The sequence below is a fragment of the Prionailurus viverrinus genome, chromosome B3, assembly GCF_022837055.1.
Source record: "Prionailurus viverrinus isolate Anna chromosome B3, UM_Priviv_1.0, whole genome shotgun sequence".
NCBI lineage: Eukaryota > Metazoa > Chordata > Mammalia > Carnivora > Felidae > Prionailurus > Prionailurus viverrinus.
In genome coordinates this window covers 80,019,603-80,036,687 of record NC_062566.1, presented here as the reverse complement: position 1 = coordinate 80,036,687, position 17,085 = coordinate 80,019,603, and the positions used below count along the sequence as shown (strand labels likewise).

Sequence of the window (17,085 nt, the reverse complement as noted above, 5' to 3'; positions counted from 1 at the left end):
AAGTATGCATTGGTAAAATGTTTTTAAGTTAAGAACTATATTCATTAATGGGCTTTTATAAATAAAGACTTCAAAATAACATGGATTTAAAACTATACTTTGCATATAAATTTCTTTCTCAGGTTTTCTTCTTAAACTACCAAACCCCTCAAGTTTGCCATTTGCCATTCAACATTTTTTAAAATCTGGGGCGGGGGAGAACCTCATAGTTCATGTAAAAGATAATGAGCAAAAAAAAAAAAAAAAAAAAGAGAGAGATAACTGGAGCCTCAAACCCAGAAAGATGAGAGAGCAAAGTTCTGAAGACTGCAACAAAGGGCTCAGTTCACATCTTTCAAGTTTGCAGCTGCCACCCAAACTAAAAACAACAAACACCTACATTAGATCAGTTCTTTTTTTTTTTTAAGTTTATTTTGAGAGAGTGCATGCATGCACAGGAGGGGCAGAGAGAGGGAGAGAGAAAACCAAGCTACACACTATCAGTGCGGAGCCCGATGCGGGGCTCAAACGCACGAACTGTGAAATCATGACCTGGGCTGAAATCAAGAGTTGGACGCTCAACTGACTGAGCCACCCAGGCACCCCTCATTGGATCACTTCTTATACTGACATTCATTTGGGTCACATGTGCTGTCTTAAATCTGTAGTTAGAGAAACACCAGAAGGTTTTACTTCTGTCATTTAACTCAAGAGATATCATCAAGCAGAACAAATTGTTTGACTTAAACTTAGCCCTAAAAATGATAGGGAAAAATCTGTTATAAGATGGCTGACAGGACTAATAGGAAAATTCCTGTCCCCGACCAACAGGACAGGTTCTTCTTCCCACCCTGCTTGCAGCATTGCTCCAAATTACTACTAATGTGGAATTCGTAAGTAACAGACTATAAATTGTTCCCTCTGTGTATGCTGAGGGCTCAGACCTCTGGAGAGTTAGCTTCTCTGAGCCCACAGGTGTAAAATAAACCTCCTGCCTTTCAAGATCTCTGAGTGCCGAGTACCGCTTGGTTCTTCCACTGGGTCATCCAGACCAGGTTCCGTAACAAAAACTCAATTAAATGTACTATAGGTGATTTTCCTTCCTCCAATTTCTTTTTCAGAAAACAGAATCCCAAGTCATTAAAGTTTTTTTTAAGAAGTCCTAAATCACAGGATTATGGGGGACTGCTATTGTGATTAAAGTTTCATTTAGAGTTAAAAAAAAAAGTTTTATTAAAAGTTCAAACTGAGAGGACCCTGGTAGGCTATTATTTCCCTCTTTAGAATTATCTATTTTAACTGTAATTTTTAAATAATTAATAAACATCATTTTTATAATTAGAACAAAAGGCACTTCCATTTTGGAAAGTGACCAATGGTCAGGAAGAAAGTCTCAATAAGAGCTAAAAGAGAAGACCCTAAATAGAAAATAAGCTGAGTAGTGAGACTGTTGTCTTTAACTTCTTTTGTTAATGTCTGTAGAATAAAACTGAGAGAAATAAATTTTACTTAAACTTTTCAAAGAGTTAGAAAAAGGAAACTACATCTGCAGTGGAATATTTCTAGAGCAGTGGTTCCCACACTGTGGTTTGCAGACTTCTGGGCATCTATAAGACCCCTTTGGGAAATCTGTGAGGTTAAAAATGATTTTTATAATAATACTAACATGTTATCTGCCTTTTCCATTCTCATTTGCTCAAAAGTGTGGAGTTTTGGTAGAATATCAAAGAATAACCACAGTTACCCAAAAATGTCAATAAAATACTCTTAACTTTTTTATGTTTACCTATATGAGGTCACATTTTTTTCATATGCTTCAGCCAAAATCACATACAATAGACTGAGTACAGAAGCAGACATACAAATTCAGCTGTCTTCTATTGTTATGTAATTAAAGAGACTTCCAAATATATGACAATGCCTCTCTTTTCACAAATTTTTTTTTGTTTTGGATGATAGTTATTACTAAGGAAATATTATTTATGTTAACATGTAATAGTATTTACATTGTCGTTTTAAATAAATTAATATTTTTAAAGGTTCTCAGTTTTAATTTCTAATCCAGTAATTATCAATAGATATAATCTCACATAAAATCTCTCAGGAGTCCTTAATTTTAAGCTATAAAAAGGTTGTGGGGCACGTGGCTGGCTCAGTTGGTGGAGCGTGCAACTCTTGGTCTTGGGATTGTAAGTTTGAGCTCCACATAGGGTGGAGAGATTAATTAAAAAAAAAATCTTAAAAAAAAAAAAAAGAATGTAAAAGGGTCTTGAGACCAAAAAGTTTGACAATTTTTACTGTTCTAAAGTATTCTTAACTTTTTTTTTTTTAATGTTTATTTTTGAGAGAGAGAGAGAGAGGGTGAGTGGGGCAGGGGCAGAGAGAGAGGGAGACACAGAATCTGAAGCAGGCTCCAGGCTCTGAGCTGTCCACACAGAGCCCGGCGTGGGGCTCAAATCCACGAACTGTGAGACCATGACCTGATCAGGGGTGGGACGCTTAACTGACTAAGCCACCCAGGTGCCCAAGTGTTTCTTAGTTTTTAAGAAAAAATCACTGTGTAAAGAATTTTTTAGGTAAGAGAAACAAGTGAAGTGAATTTATAATTAACAGGACAAATGATTAAGATCACATTTGCTTCACAATCTGAGGAGCAAACAAGAAACAGGTGGAAGTGTTCATGAACTAAAAGTGGCCATGAGTTAATGATCATTGAGCTAGCGGTTCATTATACCAGTCTCTCTCCTTGACAGATGTTTGAAATTTTTCCTAATAAAAAGATTAAAGAAAGAAGTGAATTCAGACTTAGCAGTTGAATTTAAAAAAAAATCGGACTGTAAAGTAACATTACTGCTTAGAATGAAGGAAAATAAAGGGAGGAAATCTTAATATTAAAAATTAACATTAATTATTAACTATTAATATTAAACTAGCAGTATCTACATAGCTCCAAATGCACTTAAAATTTTTTTTAATGTTTCATTTATTTTTGAGAGAGAGAGTGTGAGCAGGGAAGGGGCAGAGAGAGAGGGAGACACAGAATCTGAAGCAGGCTCCAGGTTCTGAGCTGTCAGCACAGAGTCCGATGTGGGGCTAGAACTCATGAACTGTGAGATAATGACCTAAGCTGGAGTTGGACGTTCAACTGACTGAGCCGCCCAGGTACCCTCCAAATGCACCTTTTAAAAAGGTTTATTTATTTTGAGAAAGACGGAGACAGTGTAAGTGGGGGAGGGGCAGAGAGGGAGGGAGACAGAGAATCCCAAGCAGGCTCCACGCTGCCAGCTGTGGAGCCTGATGTGGGGCTCAAACTCATGAACTATGAGATCATGACAGAGCCAAAGCCAAGAATCAGATGCTTAACCAACTGAGCCACTCAGGTGTCCTTCAAATACACTTTTTGATCTCCACTGATCTTCTCTCAATTAGTTTCATATAGTTAAATCAGCAAGATACACATACCATTCAGAGTTCTGCTTTGTTCACTTAAAATTCACTTTTACAGCTCCTATCTTTACCTACTATCACTAACCAGACTTAAAAATGACATGCATATCTTTTGGCTTAATAATTTTTTAAAAGATTTTTTTAATGTTTATTTATTTTTGAGAAAGAGAGAGCAGGAGCAAGAGAGGGGCAGAGAGAGAGGGAGACACAGAATCCAAAGCAGGCTCCAGGCTCTGAGCAGTCAGCACAGAGCCTGATGTAGGACTTGAACTCATAAACCACGAGATCATGACCTGAGCCAAAGTCAGACACTTAATTGACCAAGCCACCCAGGTGCCTTTCTTTCAGTTTAATAATTAAATAAGGTTAGCAAATCCTTTAACCTAATTGATCTGACTATACAATAATTTTTACATGTGATACTATTGCCATCTGCTGGCTGTGATGTCTAAGTACAGTAAACAAAGGTTTAAAACAGAAAAGCTAAAAATTTACCTATGACTGAGGTTTTCTCCCAAAATTATCCTGTAGAAAAGAAGCTGCCATACATACATTAGGGTTCTGCAAAACATCACATTAGACAAGATTGGATGCATTCATCGTGGTATGGCTGTAGACCAAAACCTCACATCAGAAGCAGTGGTTCTTGACCCTGGTTACACTTTATTTAAAAAAAAAAATTTTAATGTTTATTTTTGAAAGAGAGAAAGAGCAAAAGTGAGGAAGGGGCAGAGAGAGAGAGGGAGACACAGAATCCAAAGCAGACTCAGGCTCTGAGCTGTCAGCACAGAGCCCGATGCAGGGATCAAACCCACAAACTGTGAGATCGTGACCTGAGCCGAATTCAGACGCTTAACTGACTGAGCCACACGGGTGCCCCAACCTTGGCTGCACTTTAAAATCACCTGGGAGCTTTTGAAAATCCTGATGCCTAGGACCTAAAACCAGAACAATTAAATCAAATCTCTATTTTATTAAAATGAAAGGCAAGCCACAGACAGTAAAGATATTTGCAGAAGATCTGACATAGGAAGTATATCTAGAATATATAAACTGTTACAACTAAATAAGAAAGCAACCCAGTTTTAACAATGGGCAAAATATCTGAACAGGCACTCACCAAAGCACATAAAAAGATGCTCAACATTATCAGTCATTAGGAAAATATAAATTAAAACAACGAGAGGGGTGCCTGGTGGCTCAGTCAGTCAAGCGTCCGACTTCGGCTCAGATCATGATTTCACTGTCTGTGAGTTCAAGCCCCAGTAGGGCTCTGTGCTGACAGCTCAGAGCCTGGAGCCTGCTTTGGATTCTGTGTCTCCCCCCACTCTCTCTGCCCCTCCCCCACTTGTGTTCTGTCCCACTCTATCTCTCAAAAATAAAAAAATGTTAAAAAAAATACAAACAAACAATGAAATACTACTTCAGATCCATTAGAGTAGCTAAAGGTAAAGAGACATCATACTAAGTGTTGACCAGGATGTGGAACAACTGTAATGTTCATATAGTGCTAATAAAAATATAAAATGGGACAACCACTTTGGAAAACAGTTTGGCAGTTTCTTAAAAAGCTACACACACACACCTACCATAAGACCCAACCTCTCTACTGCTAGATACGTACGCAAGAGAAAGAAAAGTTTTAGTGGTTAGTATGCCTTCTAAAATTCATGCCCACCCAGGAGCGCCTGGGTGGCTCAGTCGGTTAAGCATCTGATTTCAGCTCAGGTCATGATCTCATGGTTTGTGGGTTTGAGCCCTGTGTTGGGTTCTGTGCTGACAGCTCAGAGCCTGGAGCCTGCTTTGGATTCTGTGTCTCCCTCTCTCTCTCTCTGCCCCTTCCCTGCTCGTGCTCTCACTCTCTCAAAAATGAATAAACATTCAAAAAAAATTGTTTTTAATTCATGTCCACCCAGAATGTGACCTTATCTGGATGCAGTTATAATTAGCTAAGATGAGATCATACTGGAATAAGATGAGCCCTGAATCCAATGACTGATGTGCTCATAAGAAGAGATGGCACACAGGGGTGCCTGGGTGGCTCAGTTGGTTAAGCGTCTGACTTCGGCTCAGGTCATTATCTCGCAGTCCATGAGTTTGAGCCCCACATTGGGCTCTGTGCTGACAGCCAGAGCCTGGAGCCTGCTTCAGATTCTATGTCTCCTTCTCTCTCTGCCCCTCTCCCACTCGTACTCTGTGTGTGTCTCTCTCTCAAAATAAACATTAAAAACAAAAGAAAAGAAAGACAAAAGAAAATATGGCACACAAAGAAGCAGAGAAATACACCTAAAAGCCAAGAAAAACCAAGGATTACCATGAGTCAAGAGCTTGTGAAGCTAGAAAAAGAGAAGGAAGGATTCTTCCCTAGAGTCTTCAGAAGGAGCATGGCCCTACAAATACCTTGATTTTGGACTTCTAGCCTCCAGAACTATGAGAGAACAGATGTTTTAAGTTACCCAGTTTGTAGCAATTTGGCATCCTTAGGCACCCCTAGGAAACAAACACAGAGGAACAAAGCACAAACTCTTGTACAAGAATGTTCTTTTATATTTTTTTAATTTACTAATTTGAGAGAGAGAGTACATGAATGTGTGGGGGAGGGGCAGAGAGAAAAAGCCAGAGACAGAATCCCAAGCAGGCTCTATCCTGTCAGCACAGAGCCCAAGATAGGGTTCAAACTCATGAACCATGAGATCATGACCTGAGTGGAAATCAAGAGTCAGACACTTAACTGACTGTGCCACCCAGGCACCACATAAAAGAATGTTCTTATTAGCTATATTTGTAATAGCCCCAAAATGGAAATAACCCAAATGTCCATCAATAAATGAAAGAATTTATAAGTTGTGGTATATCCACCCCAACAGAATGTTACTCGGAATAAAAATGATTGAGACACAAAATATGAATGAAATCTCAAAATTATGCTCAATATTAAAAAAAATACAGACAAAAAGTACTATATATGGTGTGCTTCCATGGTGTTTATGGGGCATGGGGCAAGGAAAGAGTGAGGTACAGGAGTCACTAGAAAGTAGCACAAAGAAACTTTTGGAGATGATATATTCATTATATTGACTGTGGTGACAGTTCCACGGGAGTATGTATGTGTCAAAACTCACTAAGTTGAGGGGAAGATGGTGGAGATGAAAGTACCAGGAATTTGTCTCTCCCGCCTAGATAACAATTACACTGACAGAATTTGTCTGATGTAACTATTTTGGAACTCTGGAGTCTGTTGAAGGCTTGCAAATTGCAGAAGGAGCCTTGTATGATAAACTGTGGTTAATTTTGTTCAGTTTTAACACTTAATACAGTAGCAACTACCCATTCCACACCCGAAGACAAATGGCAGGCATCTGTCATGTTCCTAGAGCAGCTTGCACGCATTATGGGAGCCTGGGTGGACAAAAAGGATCCTGTCTTCCAAATACTGGGGATCTACATTCTGCTGATCGCTGCTTTTGATCACAGAGGTACAGACAACAAGGCATAATCACAAAGAAAAAGAAAATCTGAATATACCTATATGTAGTAAGGAAACAGAACCAGTAAGAAAATCTCCCAACAACAACAACAACAATAACAATGGCGGCAACGACATCTTGGACCTGATGGCTCACTGGTGAATTCTACAAAAGAGAATTAATACCAATCCTTCTCAAGCTTTTCCAAAAAACTGAAGAGGAGAGAATACTTCCTAATTCATTCTTGGAGGCCAGCATTACACTGGCTCTACCAAAGCTAGAGAAAGACACTACAAAAAAAATACATACCAAGATCCTCCATGAACAGTGATGCAAAAATCCTCAACAAAATACTAGCAAGCAAAATTTAACAGCATATTAAAGGGATTACACAATATGACCAAGCAGGTCTATTCCTGGAATGCATGGATGGTTCAACATATGAAAATCTATCAATGTAATAGGCCACATCAACAGAATAAAGGAAAAATAAAACACATGATCATCTCAACTGATGCAGAAAAGCATTTGACAAAAAACCCTTTTCCTGATTAAAAAAAGCCCCAAAAACTAGGAATAGAAGGAAACTACCTCAATATAAAAGCCATATGTGAAAAACCTACAGCAAACATAATATTCAATGGTGAAAGACTGAGAGCTTTTCCTCTAAGATCAAGACCAAGGCAAGGATGCCTTCTACTTCTACTTAACATAGTACTGGAAGTTCTAGCTAGAGCAATTTAATCATGTAAAATAAGTAAAAAGCATCCAAGTCAGAAAGGAAGATGTAAAATTATTTTTGTTTTGCAGATGACTTGATCTTATATGCGGAAAATCCTAAAGATTCCACACCCAAAAAAAGCTGTTACAATATATCAGTTCAGCAAAGTAGCAGATTACAAAGTCAACATACAAAAACTGGTTGCATTTCTATAAACTAACAATGAACAATCTAAAACATAAATGACGAAACAATTCTATTTACAATAGTATCAAAAAGAATGAAATAGTTAGGAAGTAACCTAATCAAGGAAGTGAAACACTTTATAATGAAAACCACAAAAGATTGCTGAAAGAAATTAAAGACATAAATAAATGGAAACACATCCTATGTTCCTGAACTGGAAGACTTAACCTTGTTAAAATGTTGATACTACCCAAAGCAATCTACAAATTCAATGCAATCCCTATTAAAATCCAAATGATATTTTTTGTAGAAATAGAAAAACTCATCCTAAACTTCATATGGGATCTCAAAGGACCCTGAATAGCCAAAACAATCTTTAAACATAATTTTTTTTTTCAACGTTTATTTATTTTTGGGACAGAGAGAGACAGAGCATGAACGGGGGAGGGGCAGAGAGCGAGGGAGACACAGAATCAGATACAGGCTCCAGGCTCTGAGCCGTCAGCCCAGAGCCCGACGCGGGGCTCGAACTCACGGACCGCGAGATCGTGACCTGGCTGAAGTCGGACGCTTAACCGACTGCGCCACCCAGGCGCCCCCAAAACAATCTTTAAAAAGAACAAAACTCATACTTCCTGATTTTAAAACTTACTACAAAGTTACAGTAATCAAAACAGTGTAGTACTGGTGTAAAAACACACATATAGACCAACAGAATAGACATAAACCCAGACCCTCTCATCCATAGTCAAATGATTTCTGACAAGGGTGCCAAGACCATTCTACGGGGAAAGGGCAGTCTTTCAACAAATGGTGCTGGGAAAACTGGATATCGACATGCAAAAGAATGAAGCTGGACCCTTACATAACACCATACACAAACATGAACTCAAAATGAATCAAAGATCTAAATATTAAGACCTAAAAGAGTAAAACTCTTAGAAGAAAACAGAACAAAAACTGAATTCAACAATGATTTTCTTGGATACGACACCAAAGACATATGGTAACAAAAAAAACAACAAACAAATTGGACTTCACAATAATAAAAAAATTTTGTGCATCAAGAGACACTATCAATAGAGTAAAGAGACCACTCATAGAATAGGAGATATTTGTAAATCATATTATCTGATAAGAAATTAATATCCAGAGTATATAGAGACCACTTAAAACTCAACAACAAAAAACAAAATCCTGGTTCAAAAATGGGCAAAGGGATTGAATAGGCAGTATAACGCTGTCCAACGAGAAGATGTGCTCTGGGTTCTAAGTCTTTTCCAAAAGAGAATACTAACAAATCTTCCTTCTATTAATCTAGATTTAAAGTGATATTCATTAAAAAGGAATTACAGCAATGTTTAACCACTGAGAGGTGTCAAACAAAAGTATTCAATTAGTGATTGTGCCAGAAAGAAGAGAAGTGCAAAAGCTGGGGGCAAAAACTGATAGGGTAGTGGTGAAATGCCAAAAAGAAACAGGAGATGGCTTGAAGGGGGCTCCTAAAAGATAAATCCAAGACAATTTGAGCATCAAAAAGAATAATGATGGTAATGGATTCTAACACAATTAATTAAAAAAAAAAGTCCTTGTCCTTATGTCTATATAGATTATTAAAAAAACAAAACAGGGGTGCCTGGGTGGCTCAGTTGGTTAGGCGTCCGACTTCGGCTCAGGTCATGATCTTGCAGTCCATGGGTTCGAGCCCCATGTCAGGCTCAGACAGCTCAGAGCCTGGAGCCTGTTTCAGATTCTGTGTCTCCCTCTTTCTCTGACCCTCCCCTGTTCATGCTCTCTCTCTCTCTGTCTCAAAAATAATGTTTAAAAAACAAACAAACAAACAAAAGAGCTCCAAGAAAGAGAAAAACCATTTATAGAATAGTACCAGTTAATAAATGTGGAAGGAATAAAGTAACTCGAAGATCACCACTGTGCAACCTCCAAAAGTAGAGATCATCTCCATGATGTGAAAAACACTAGGTGAAGAGTTAACAGGAAATCCGCAAGAGTGACAGGATATCTGCATAGTCCTGAAATATTACTCCACAGATTACTTTTTAAATATTTATTTTTTAGAGAGAGTATGCATGTGCACATGTGTGAACAGGGGAGGGGCAGAGAGAGACAGGGAGACACAGAATCCAAAGCGGGCTCCAGGCTGAGCTGTCAGCACAGAGCCCGATGCAGGGCTCGAACTCACAAACCAAACCATGAGATCGTGATCTGAGCCAAAGTCGGACGCCCAAGTGACTGAGCCACCCAGGCACCCCAAATCCCAAGCAAGCTCTGCACCATCAGCACAGAGCCGGTGCTGGGCTCCAACTCACGAAATGTGAGATCATGACCTGAGCCGAGATCAAGAGTTAGAAGCTTAACCAACTATGCCACCCAGGCACCCCACTTTTTAATTACAAAGATTACAAAGGGAAAAATATACCTTTATAATGGAGATATCTGGCAGTTGTCCTCTTAATCAAGTGATGAAACTTAGCATCAATAGTGAAAATAATCTAATATTATGTGGCTGCAGTAAGCACACAGCATCACCTACATACTTTACCCAAAATCTTTTATACTGAATTAATGAATAAAAAGCAATCAATCAGTCTAAAGTCTTATTGCTCAAAATGTGGTCTAAAGACCAGAATCATATCATCTGGGAGCTTGTTCAAAATACAGAGTCTTGGGCCCCTAGACAACTCAATCATAGGTCTGCATTTTAACCAGACCTTCAAATGATTCACAGGTACAAAGTTTGAGAAGTCCAGTATAAGACAAAACACCTAGACTTTTCAAAAAAAAAAAAATCAATGTCATTAAAAAAAAAAAAAAAAAAGCAGTGTGGGAGGGGCTGCTCTTGATTTAGAGAGACCTAACCACCAAAAGCAATGAACAAATCTTGACTGAATCCTGGATCAGTGGGGGGAAAAGTTATAAAATACATTTCAAGGAGGCAACTGGGAAAATTTGAATATGTGCCTTTTATTAAGTTATATTAATATGAAGGTTCTTAGATGTGATAATGGTATTTAACAACAGAATTTTCTTATTCTTAGAAGATACAGGCTGAAATATTTAAGGTAATATGTCTACAACCTATTATTTTTTTTTATTTGTTTATTTTGAAAGAAAGAGCAAGCAGGGGAGGGGCAGAGAAAGAAGAGAGAGAGAGAGAGAGAGAGAGAGAGAGAGAGAGAGAGAGAGAATGAATCCCAAGCAGGCTCCACACTAATAGTTCAATGTGGGCTTGAACTTACAAACCTTGAGATCATGACCTGAGCTGACAACAAGAGTTAGACGCTCAACCAACTGAGAGACACCCAGGTGCCCCCACAACCTACATTTATATAACTCATAAAAACATATGGAGGGAATCCATAAATGGCATGGTAACAATTGGTTACTCAAAATGAAGAGTATGTAGGTGTCTATTGTGCTATTCTTTCATTTTTCCTTTAGGTTGAAGACTATTAAATAAAAAATGAAAGGTGGGAAAACTTCAATTAATCCACAACAGAAATGGTTAAGTTTTGGCAGCAAACAGCATAATTTGTACACAACCTTGCATCTATCTTAACATCTACTGTAGAAAATACAGACAAGCGTTCAACAGATGTTTAATGAGGGAAATGAAATTTATTTGTTTAAATCGTATTTCAGCTGGCAGAAATTCTTGAAGCTACTCCAACCAGCTGGCTGCCAGATTTATATGGAACTATGGACTGTCATGCAGTGAGAGGCAATAGAGTGTGACAGTAAAGGTTTTAGGGTCAGTCAGTCCTAGTGAGGGGTCCTTGGGCAGATTTAATCTCCCAAAGCCTCAGTCACTCTCTCTATAAAACAGAAATAAAATAGTACCTTTTAGGGTGGTTATAAAAATTAAATAATATATAAGATAATGAATATAAAATACTTAGCATCATTAATAAATGTTAACTAATTTTATTTATCAATAAAGTCAGCTAAAAGGTATTCCATAAAATGAAGCTAATGTTTTTATGGACCATATTTTGACTTTATTTTGAGGATTAAAAGTTTTCATATGATCTAGGGGCCTTCTGTGACAATTTTAAGTCAAGGGGAGAAGGCAAAACTATTTTTACTTCTTATTTTTATTTGGTATCTTGAAGAAAAAGCATTTAGTAAGATGATAAGCAATTTTTCCCCAAGTTGTAAAAGCATTTTAGTTCTTCAACTTAATCTTAGTGAACCAGTATAAAGTACTGAAGATTAGCAAAATGAAGCTATTAAAAATGACTTACAGAATCAAATTCAATACTTAGAAAATTTGGAAATAATTTTGTCAAGTTACCTTAAATTCTCTTGATTAGAAGAGTTGTGAAAAGCCATGTTTTCATGGGAATTTACTGAACACAGTTTTCTGGAAATACTTAGACAAAAAAATAAGCACCTATCTTTTTGGCTTAAGTGGACTTGCATCTACACGAAACAGAACTGACTTCAATACATGGATGACAGTCTACCCCAATTATTCTATTAAATTCTAAGCAGTCTCTCCTAAAGGTTGGCAACTATAGCCGGCAGGCCAAATCCAGCCCACTGTTATTTTCATTAATATAGTTTTACTGTAACACAGCCATGCTCATTCATTTATGTACTATATTATGTATTGTATTCCAAGTTGAAAAGTTGCAACAGAGACTGTATGGCCCACAAAGCCCAAAATATTTACTGGCCCACAAAGCCTAAAATATTTACTATCAGTCTTTTATAGAAAAAAATTGCCAACCCCTACTCTAGAAAAGCAATCCAAAAAAGGAATAAATCCTGTTCAGGACTCACCTGAGGGGTTGTCTTTTTGTATTGATCACCTCCATCTATCACATCCCTCATGATTTTTTCCTTGAGAAATTCATACTCTTCTGGACTCAGGTGAAGAGACTCTATGGTTTTTCCACAGCCTGAACACTGACCACTGTAATTACAAAAGTTTGTGTTAAATGGTATCCTGGAAAAGAATTTTCTCTAGAATGAATAATCCTAGGACAGAAAGAAATTGAAAGGTAATTTCAAAAGAATGTTATAATCTTTGTGATCAGCACATGCAATTTTTTGTAAAACTGATAATAACACACATTAGGTATGCCAGAAAACCCAAAAAAGTAGACTGCTGGGCATCCAGATAAAGTATTTAAACTTATTCCCAAAACACAACTGGGTCCCAGATCTGTAAGGCAAAATATCTCTGAGGCTTCACATGAGGCTCACTGCACCTATGGGAAAAACATGTTGAGCACTGCAAATCCTCCATATGCCAAATATGGCTTTTTTTCTTGGGTACCCTCTTAATTATCCTATTTCTAAAGTATTCTTAAAAATTTTTTGATCGGTAGCAACAAAACCTACTAAACCTGAATTAAACAAGTTAAAAATAAAATACTGGTCTTTACCTTCCCTGGATTGTTGTGAACTGTCCTTTCCATTGTTCCCCAGGAACACTACAAAAAAAGATTACAAGACCAAATCATTACGTCAGATTCCTAAAACTTAAAACAATATAAACAAATTGATAAAATAAATGAGATAATAATTCTAATTTTTTTTTTAAAGAAAAAAGGTCAGATTCCCATAGAACCAAAAAATAGGCATTTTATTTAGAAACTGTATTTAGAAACTCGGCAGGCAAGAGCTCTGAAATGTTCAGGATACTTCCCCAGGATGGTTTAATGAGAAGAGTGGGTGATACACTGTGATGGGGCTAAGGAGGGAACAGTACCGTACTGTGGACCTCCTTCCCTTCACTTCTCCTCTGGTCATTCAACCCTCATCTTCAAGTCTAAATCTACTTTCACGGGATTGTGCAGCTAACATTAATAGCGTAACCTCTAAATCAAACTCAACTCTTTCTCCATGAAGCTGCCAGAGATTGTTCCTGCCCAGAGTAATTCCTTCCCTTACACTATCTTCTTATACACCACTATTAACTGTCAAGTATTGCATCCTGCATTAGGTTGTGAATGCCATCATAATAGATCTTACATCACAAAACACCCAAAGTGCCTACCCAAATGGAAGCATTCAAAACTACCTGATTTATTTGCTCAATCAATGTATTCCTTTTTTTTCTCTCACATATACTACCATCAGTTTCTAAGGACTCTGTTGCCTTCTCCTTCCCTAGTTCATAATTCAGGATCTCATCATCTCTCATTCAAACCTACAATTGCCTCCAAACAGATCTTCCTATTTCCAATCTTAATCCCTCTCCAACCTTTTTCTCTGTTTTGGCAATTACCTTTTTTATTTTTATTTTTTAATTTATTTTTTGAGAGAGAGAGGAGAGTGAGTGCACACGCAAGAGAGCAGGGAAGGGGCAGAGAGAGAGAGAGAGGGAGACAATCTTAAGCAGGCTCCATGCTCAGCATGGAGCCTGACACAGGGCTCAATCTCATAACCCTGAGATTAGGTCTCATGACCTGAGCCAAAATTAAGAGTGGGATGCTTAACCGACTGAGCCAGGTGCCCTGGAACTCTACTCTAAGGTAACAGAACAAAACCCCAAATCCTTGGCATTCAAATAATTTCGCAATCTAGCTCCTCCACTCATATTCAACAAATTTGTTAAACAAGATAATTAAACATGATTGCTACTTCAAAGCTCTGTGCAAAGGATATACATATAGTTGAAAAGAGAAAACAGAAAAAGAATGAATTTTTTTGAAAGTGCCTAAAAAAAATTAGTAGTGAATCAGTGAATAAAAAACTGAAGCAATAAATAGGGTCACAGCCAGGAACGTGAACAAAAAGCAAAGGGAAAGCAGAGAGCCTTGGAGAGAGCAGTTGGGTGATGGTAAGATACAAAATGAACTGGAATGAAGAGATTTTCCATTTTTAACACTCACATATCATGTCTGCTCAGGCTTCCCTTATCTGTTCTAAACATCCAAGTTGATGAAATGCATAGATTAAACAGATACCAGTCACTAGGTTTCAGAAGAACTTCTGAAAATACTAATATGATCCAAAGACAGCTCCAGTTTTCTTGCTATAAACTCCAACCATAAGTACTATTGGTAGGCACATCAAAGTGAATACCTCAGAAAAAACAGATGATCCTTCCAAACAGAAAAAATACATAAAAACATACAAATGATCTATAATTTCCCTTTTATGTGATGAATGGAAAATACAACAACTTGTTTATGCTATTACTTTTTTTAAAGAGAGAAAATGTTGTCTTTAAGGAGAAATAAATCTCAAGGAAGGAAAGTATAATTTGAATAGAGTAATTCTCAGCAACAAAAAAAGGAGGCAGCTGCTTTTAGGTAACGGTATTGAATTAAAAACATACATATAAAAAAATTAAAATTACCTCTCAAACCATGTTTTTATACTGTGTGCAAATGATTCCCCAGGATATAGATGATTATTTCTTAGATACAAAAGAATGTCAAATAGCTTGTTTGAATACTGATCATCTTTTATGTTTTTTCCAAAATCAAAGAATGCTTTTAAAGTTTTTAACATAGGAATAAGATTATGACCCAACAATTCCTGATACAAATTCCACGCTAGGTTTACATCTTGGTGAAGGAGGGCTCCCTCGATACAATCATTGTAGTTCTTTTTTGAAGGAATCATGACTTTTTTGATATCCTCTAACAGCAGCAAGGCCTCTTTCCATCTGTCTGAGTGGATTAATCCTCGGATGAGAAGAGTATATCCTCCAGGTTCTAACCTCTTGTATCTGGCTTTCATGATTTCATAGACATCAATAACTTCTGATATATGTTTATGAAAGACGCAGAGATACAAATACTTGACCAGCAAATTATAGCCTACAATACCATTGTTTTTTGCAGCTACCCAGGCTAACAAAGATTTGGCCACATCTATAGAGCTATGGCAGTGAGCCATTTGTGAAATGATCCAATTTTCAAAATTAGCCTTTCCTTTGAAATCTTCCTTGAATTTATCCCACTCTTCTGAATTCAGGGGTCTTGTTGGAAGTTGAATAGTGTTCCTCGCAGGTGGCAAGGCATGATCTTCCCTATGAGTATTCATCTGTGATCTCTTCTTTGCTGCTCCAGCAGCAAAAAGATGGGAATCAGAAGAAACTTGATTACTGCCTTCATCTCCTTTCCTGAGATATCTGGCCTTGGCAATCAGAAGATTCACTGCTTTAGTATTTTGTGGAGACACCGCTTTAAGAGAAAACCACTTCTGTTGGTTCCTGATGCCACAATAGTCTTTGAGAAAGAGAGAGAAATAAGAGTGTCCTGGGCCTACGCTAAGGTATGGGTTGCTCTTCCAAAACTTAGGAAGGCTTCGAATACCAGTGAAACAGAAAGTCATCATGCGGTGAGATCAGCACCAGATATAATTAGAGAGATGTTCATAAAGCCCCTACTTCTACAGCGTAATTAAGGAATTGGGCGTGAGGGGCGAAGAACCAAAGCACAATTTCTTAAAAGATGATTTTCATTTTCTCACAGACAAATCAAGGATCTGCTTTTTGGGCTATTAATACAACGAAGTCTGGTGAGTTCTCTCCATTAAACAACCATCCAGGGACAGCCAATAGTCACAAGTCCCAGAACCAGGCGATAGGGCAGGAATCTTCTGGTGGCAGATAAATTCCAACCTATAAACCTGAGGAAAAAGCACAAGGAGGTCCGTCCAATTTGTTTCGCGTGTGTGCCCTTGAAAAAAGGTAGGATCCCATGGGAGCCTTGCTGACGGAAGGGCTTAAAGTGGAAAACCGCTACCAGGAGTCCCCAACCCCAGACCTAGCAGCAGCATGGACAGCGGCGAAAGCCCAAGTCTAAGAGCCCTGGGCCTGCATTACAACCCTCCCAGGCCGCCAAAGACATCAGGTAAGGATATGAGGGCAGGGGAGGTGGGGAGACAGCAGAGCCAACAATTCAAGTAAGGAAGGGAGGTACACAAAGGTCACTGCCTGCTGTGTACGAACCGATCACAAACAATGTTCACTCCATTCAACAACTCACCTCAGCACTCACGCTGAACGCAACCATAAACACGGCGGAAACTACCGCATCCAGAATGCACCGCGAGGGCCCGGACCCCGGGGGCGTGACAGAATTCGACGCGAGCGTTTCGCTGGGCCTTAGGGCGATTAAAAAAACTACTTTGAAGCTTTTAGTGGCAGAATTGGCTGTTGACGTCTGCTACATTCAGAGAACCTTTATGGCCTCTAGATATCAGCAATGAGCAATGAAAAGAAATTGTGAAGGAAGAAAACCTTCCCCCCCGCCCCGTCCCCGGGCCGGAAACGCTTAAGGACTCCTGAGTCACGTGGCC

At 38.3% G+C, this 17,085-nt stretch overlaps 1 protein-coding gene across 3 annotated transcripts in view; it reads right to left on the bottom strand.

Moving 5' to 3' along the window:
* Positions 1-16,928, bottom strand: part of PRORP (protein only RNase P catalytic subunit) — a 127,033-nt gene extending 110,105 nt beyond the window's left edge. Inside the window, exons 1-4 of one of the 3 annotated variants that reach the window (XM_047864440.1) lie at positions 16,773-16,928; positions 15,134-16,413; positions 13,212-13,259; positions 12,604-12,736 (exon numbers count right to left, since the gene is read on the bottom strand). In XM_047864440.1, the coding sequence (XP_047720396.1) occupies positions 12,604-12,736; positions 13,212-13,259; positions 15,134-16,119 (1,167 nt within the window). In that variant the 5' untranslated portion in view covers positions 16,120-16,413; positions 16,773-16,928. Of the gene's footprint in view, positions 1-12,603; positions 12,737-13,211; positions 13,260-13,662; positions 13,748-15,133; positions 16,414-16,772 lie in introns of those variants that run through there. The other 2 variants (XM_047864442.1, XM_047864441.1) reach the window with 2 other exon arrangements.
* Between the last annotated feature and the right edge of the window lie 157 nt (positions 16,929-17,085).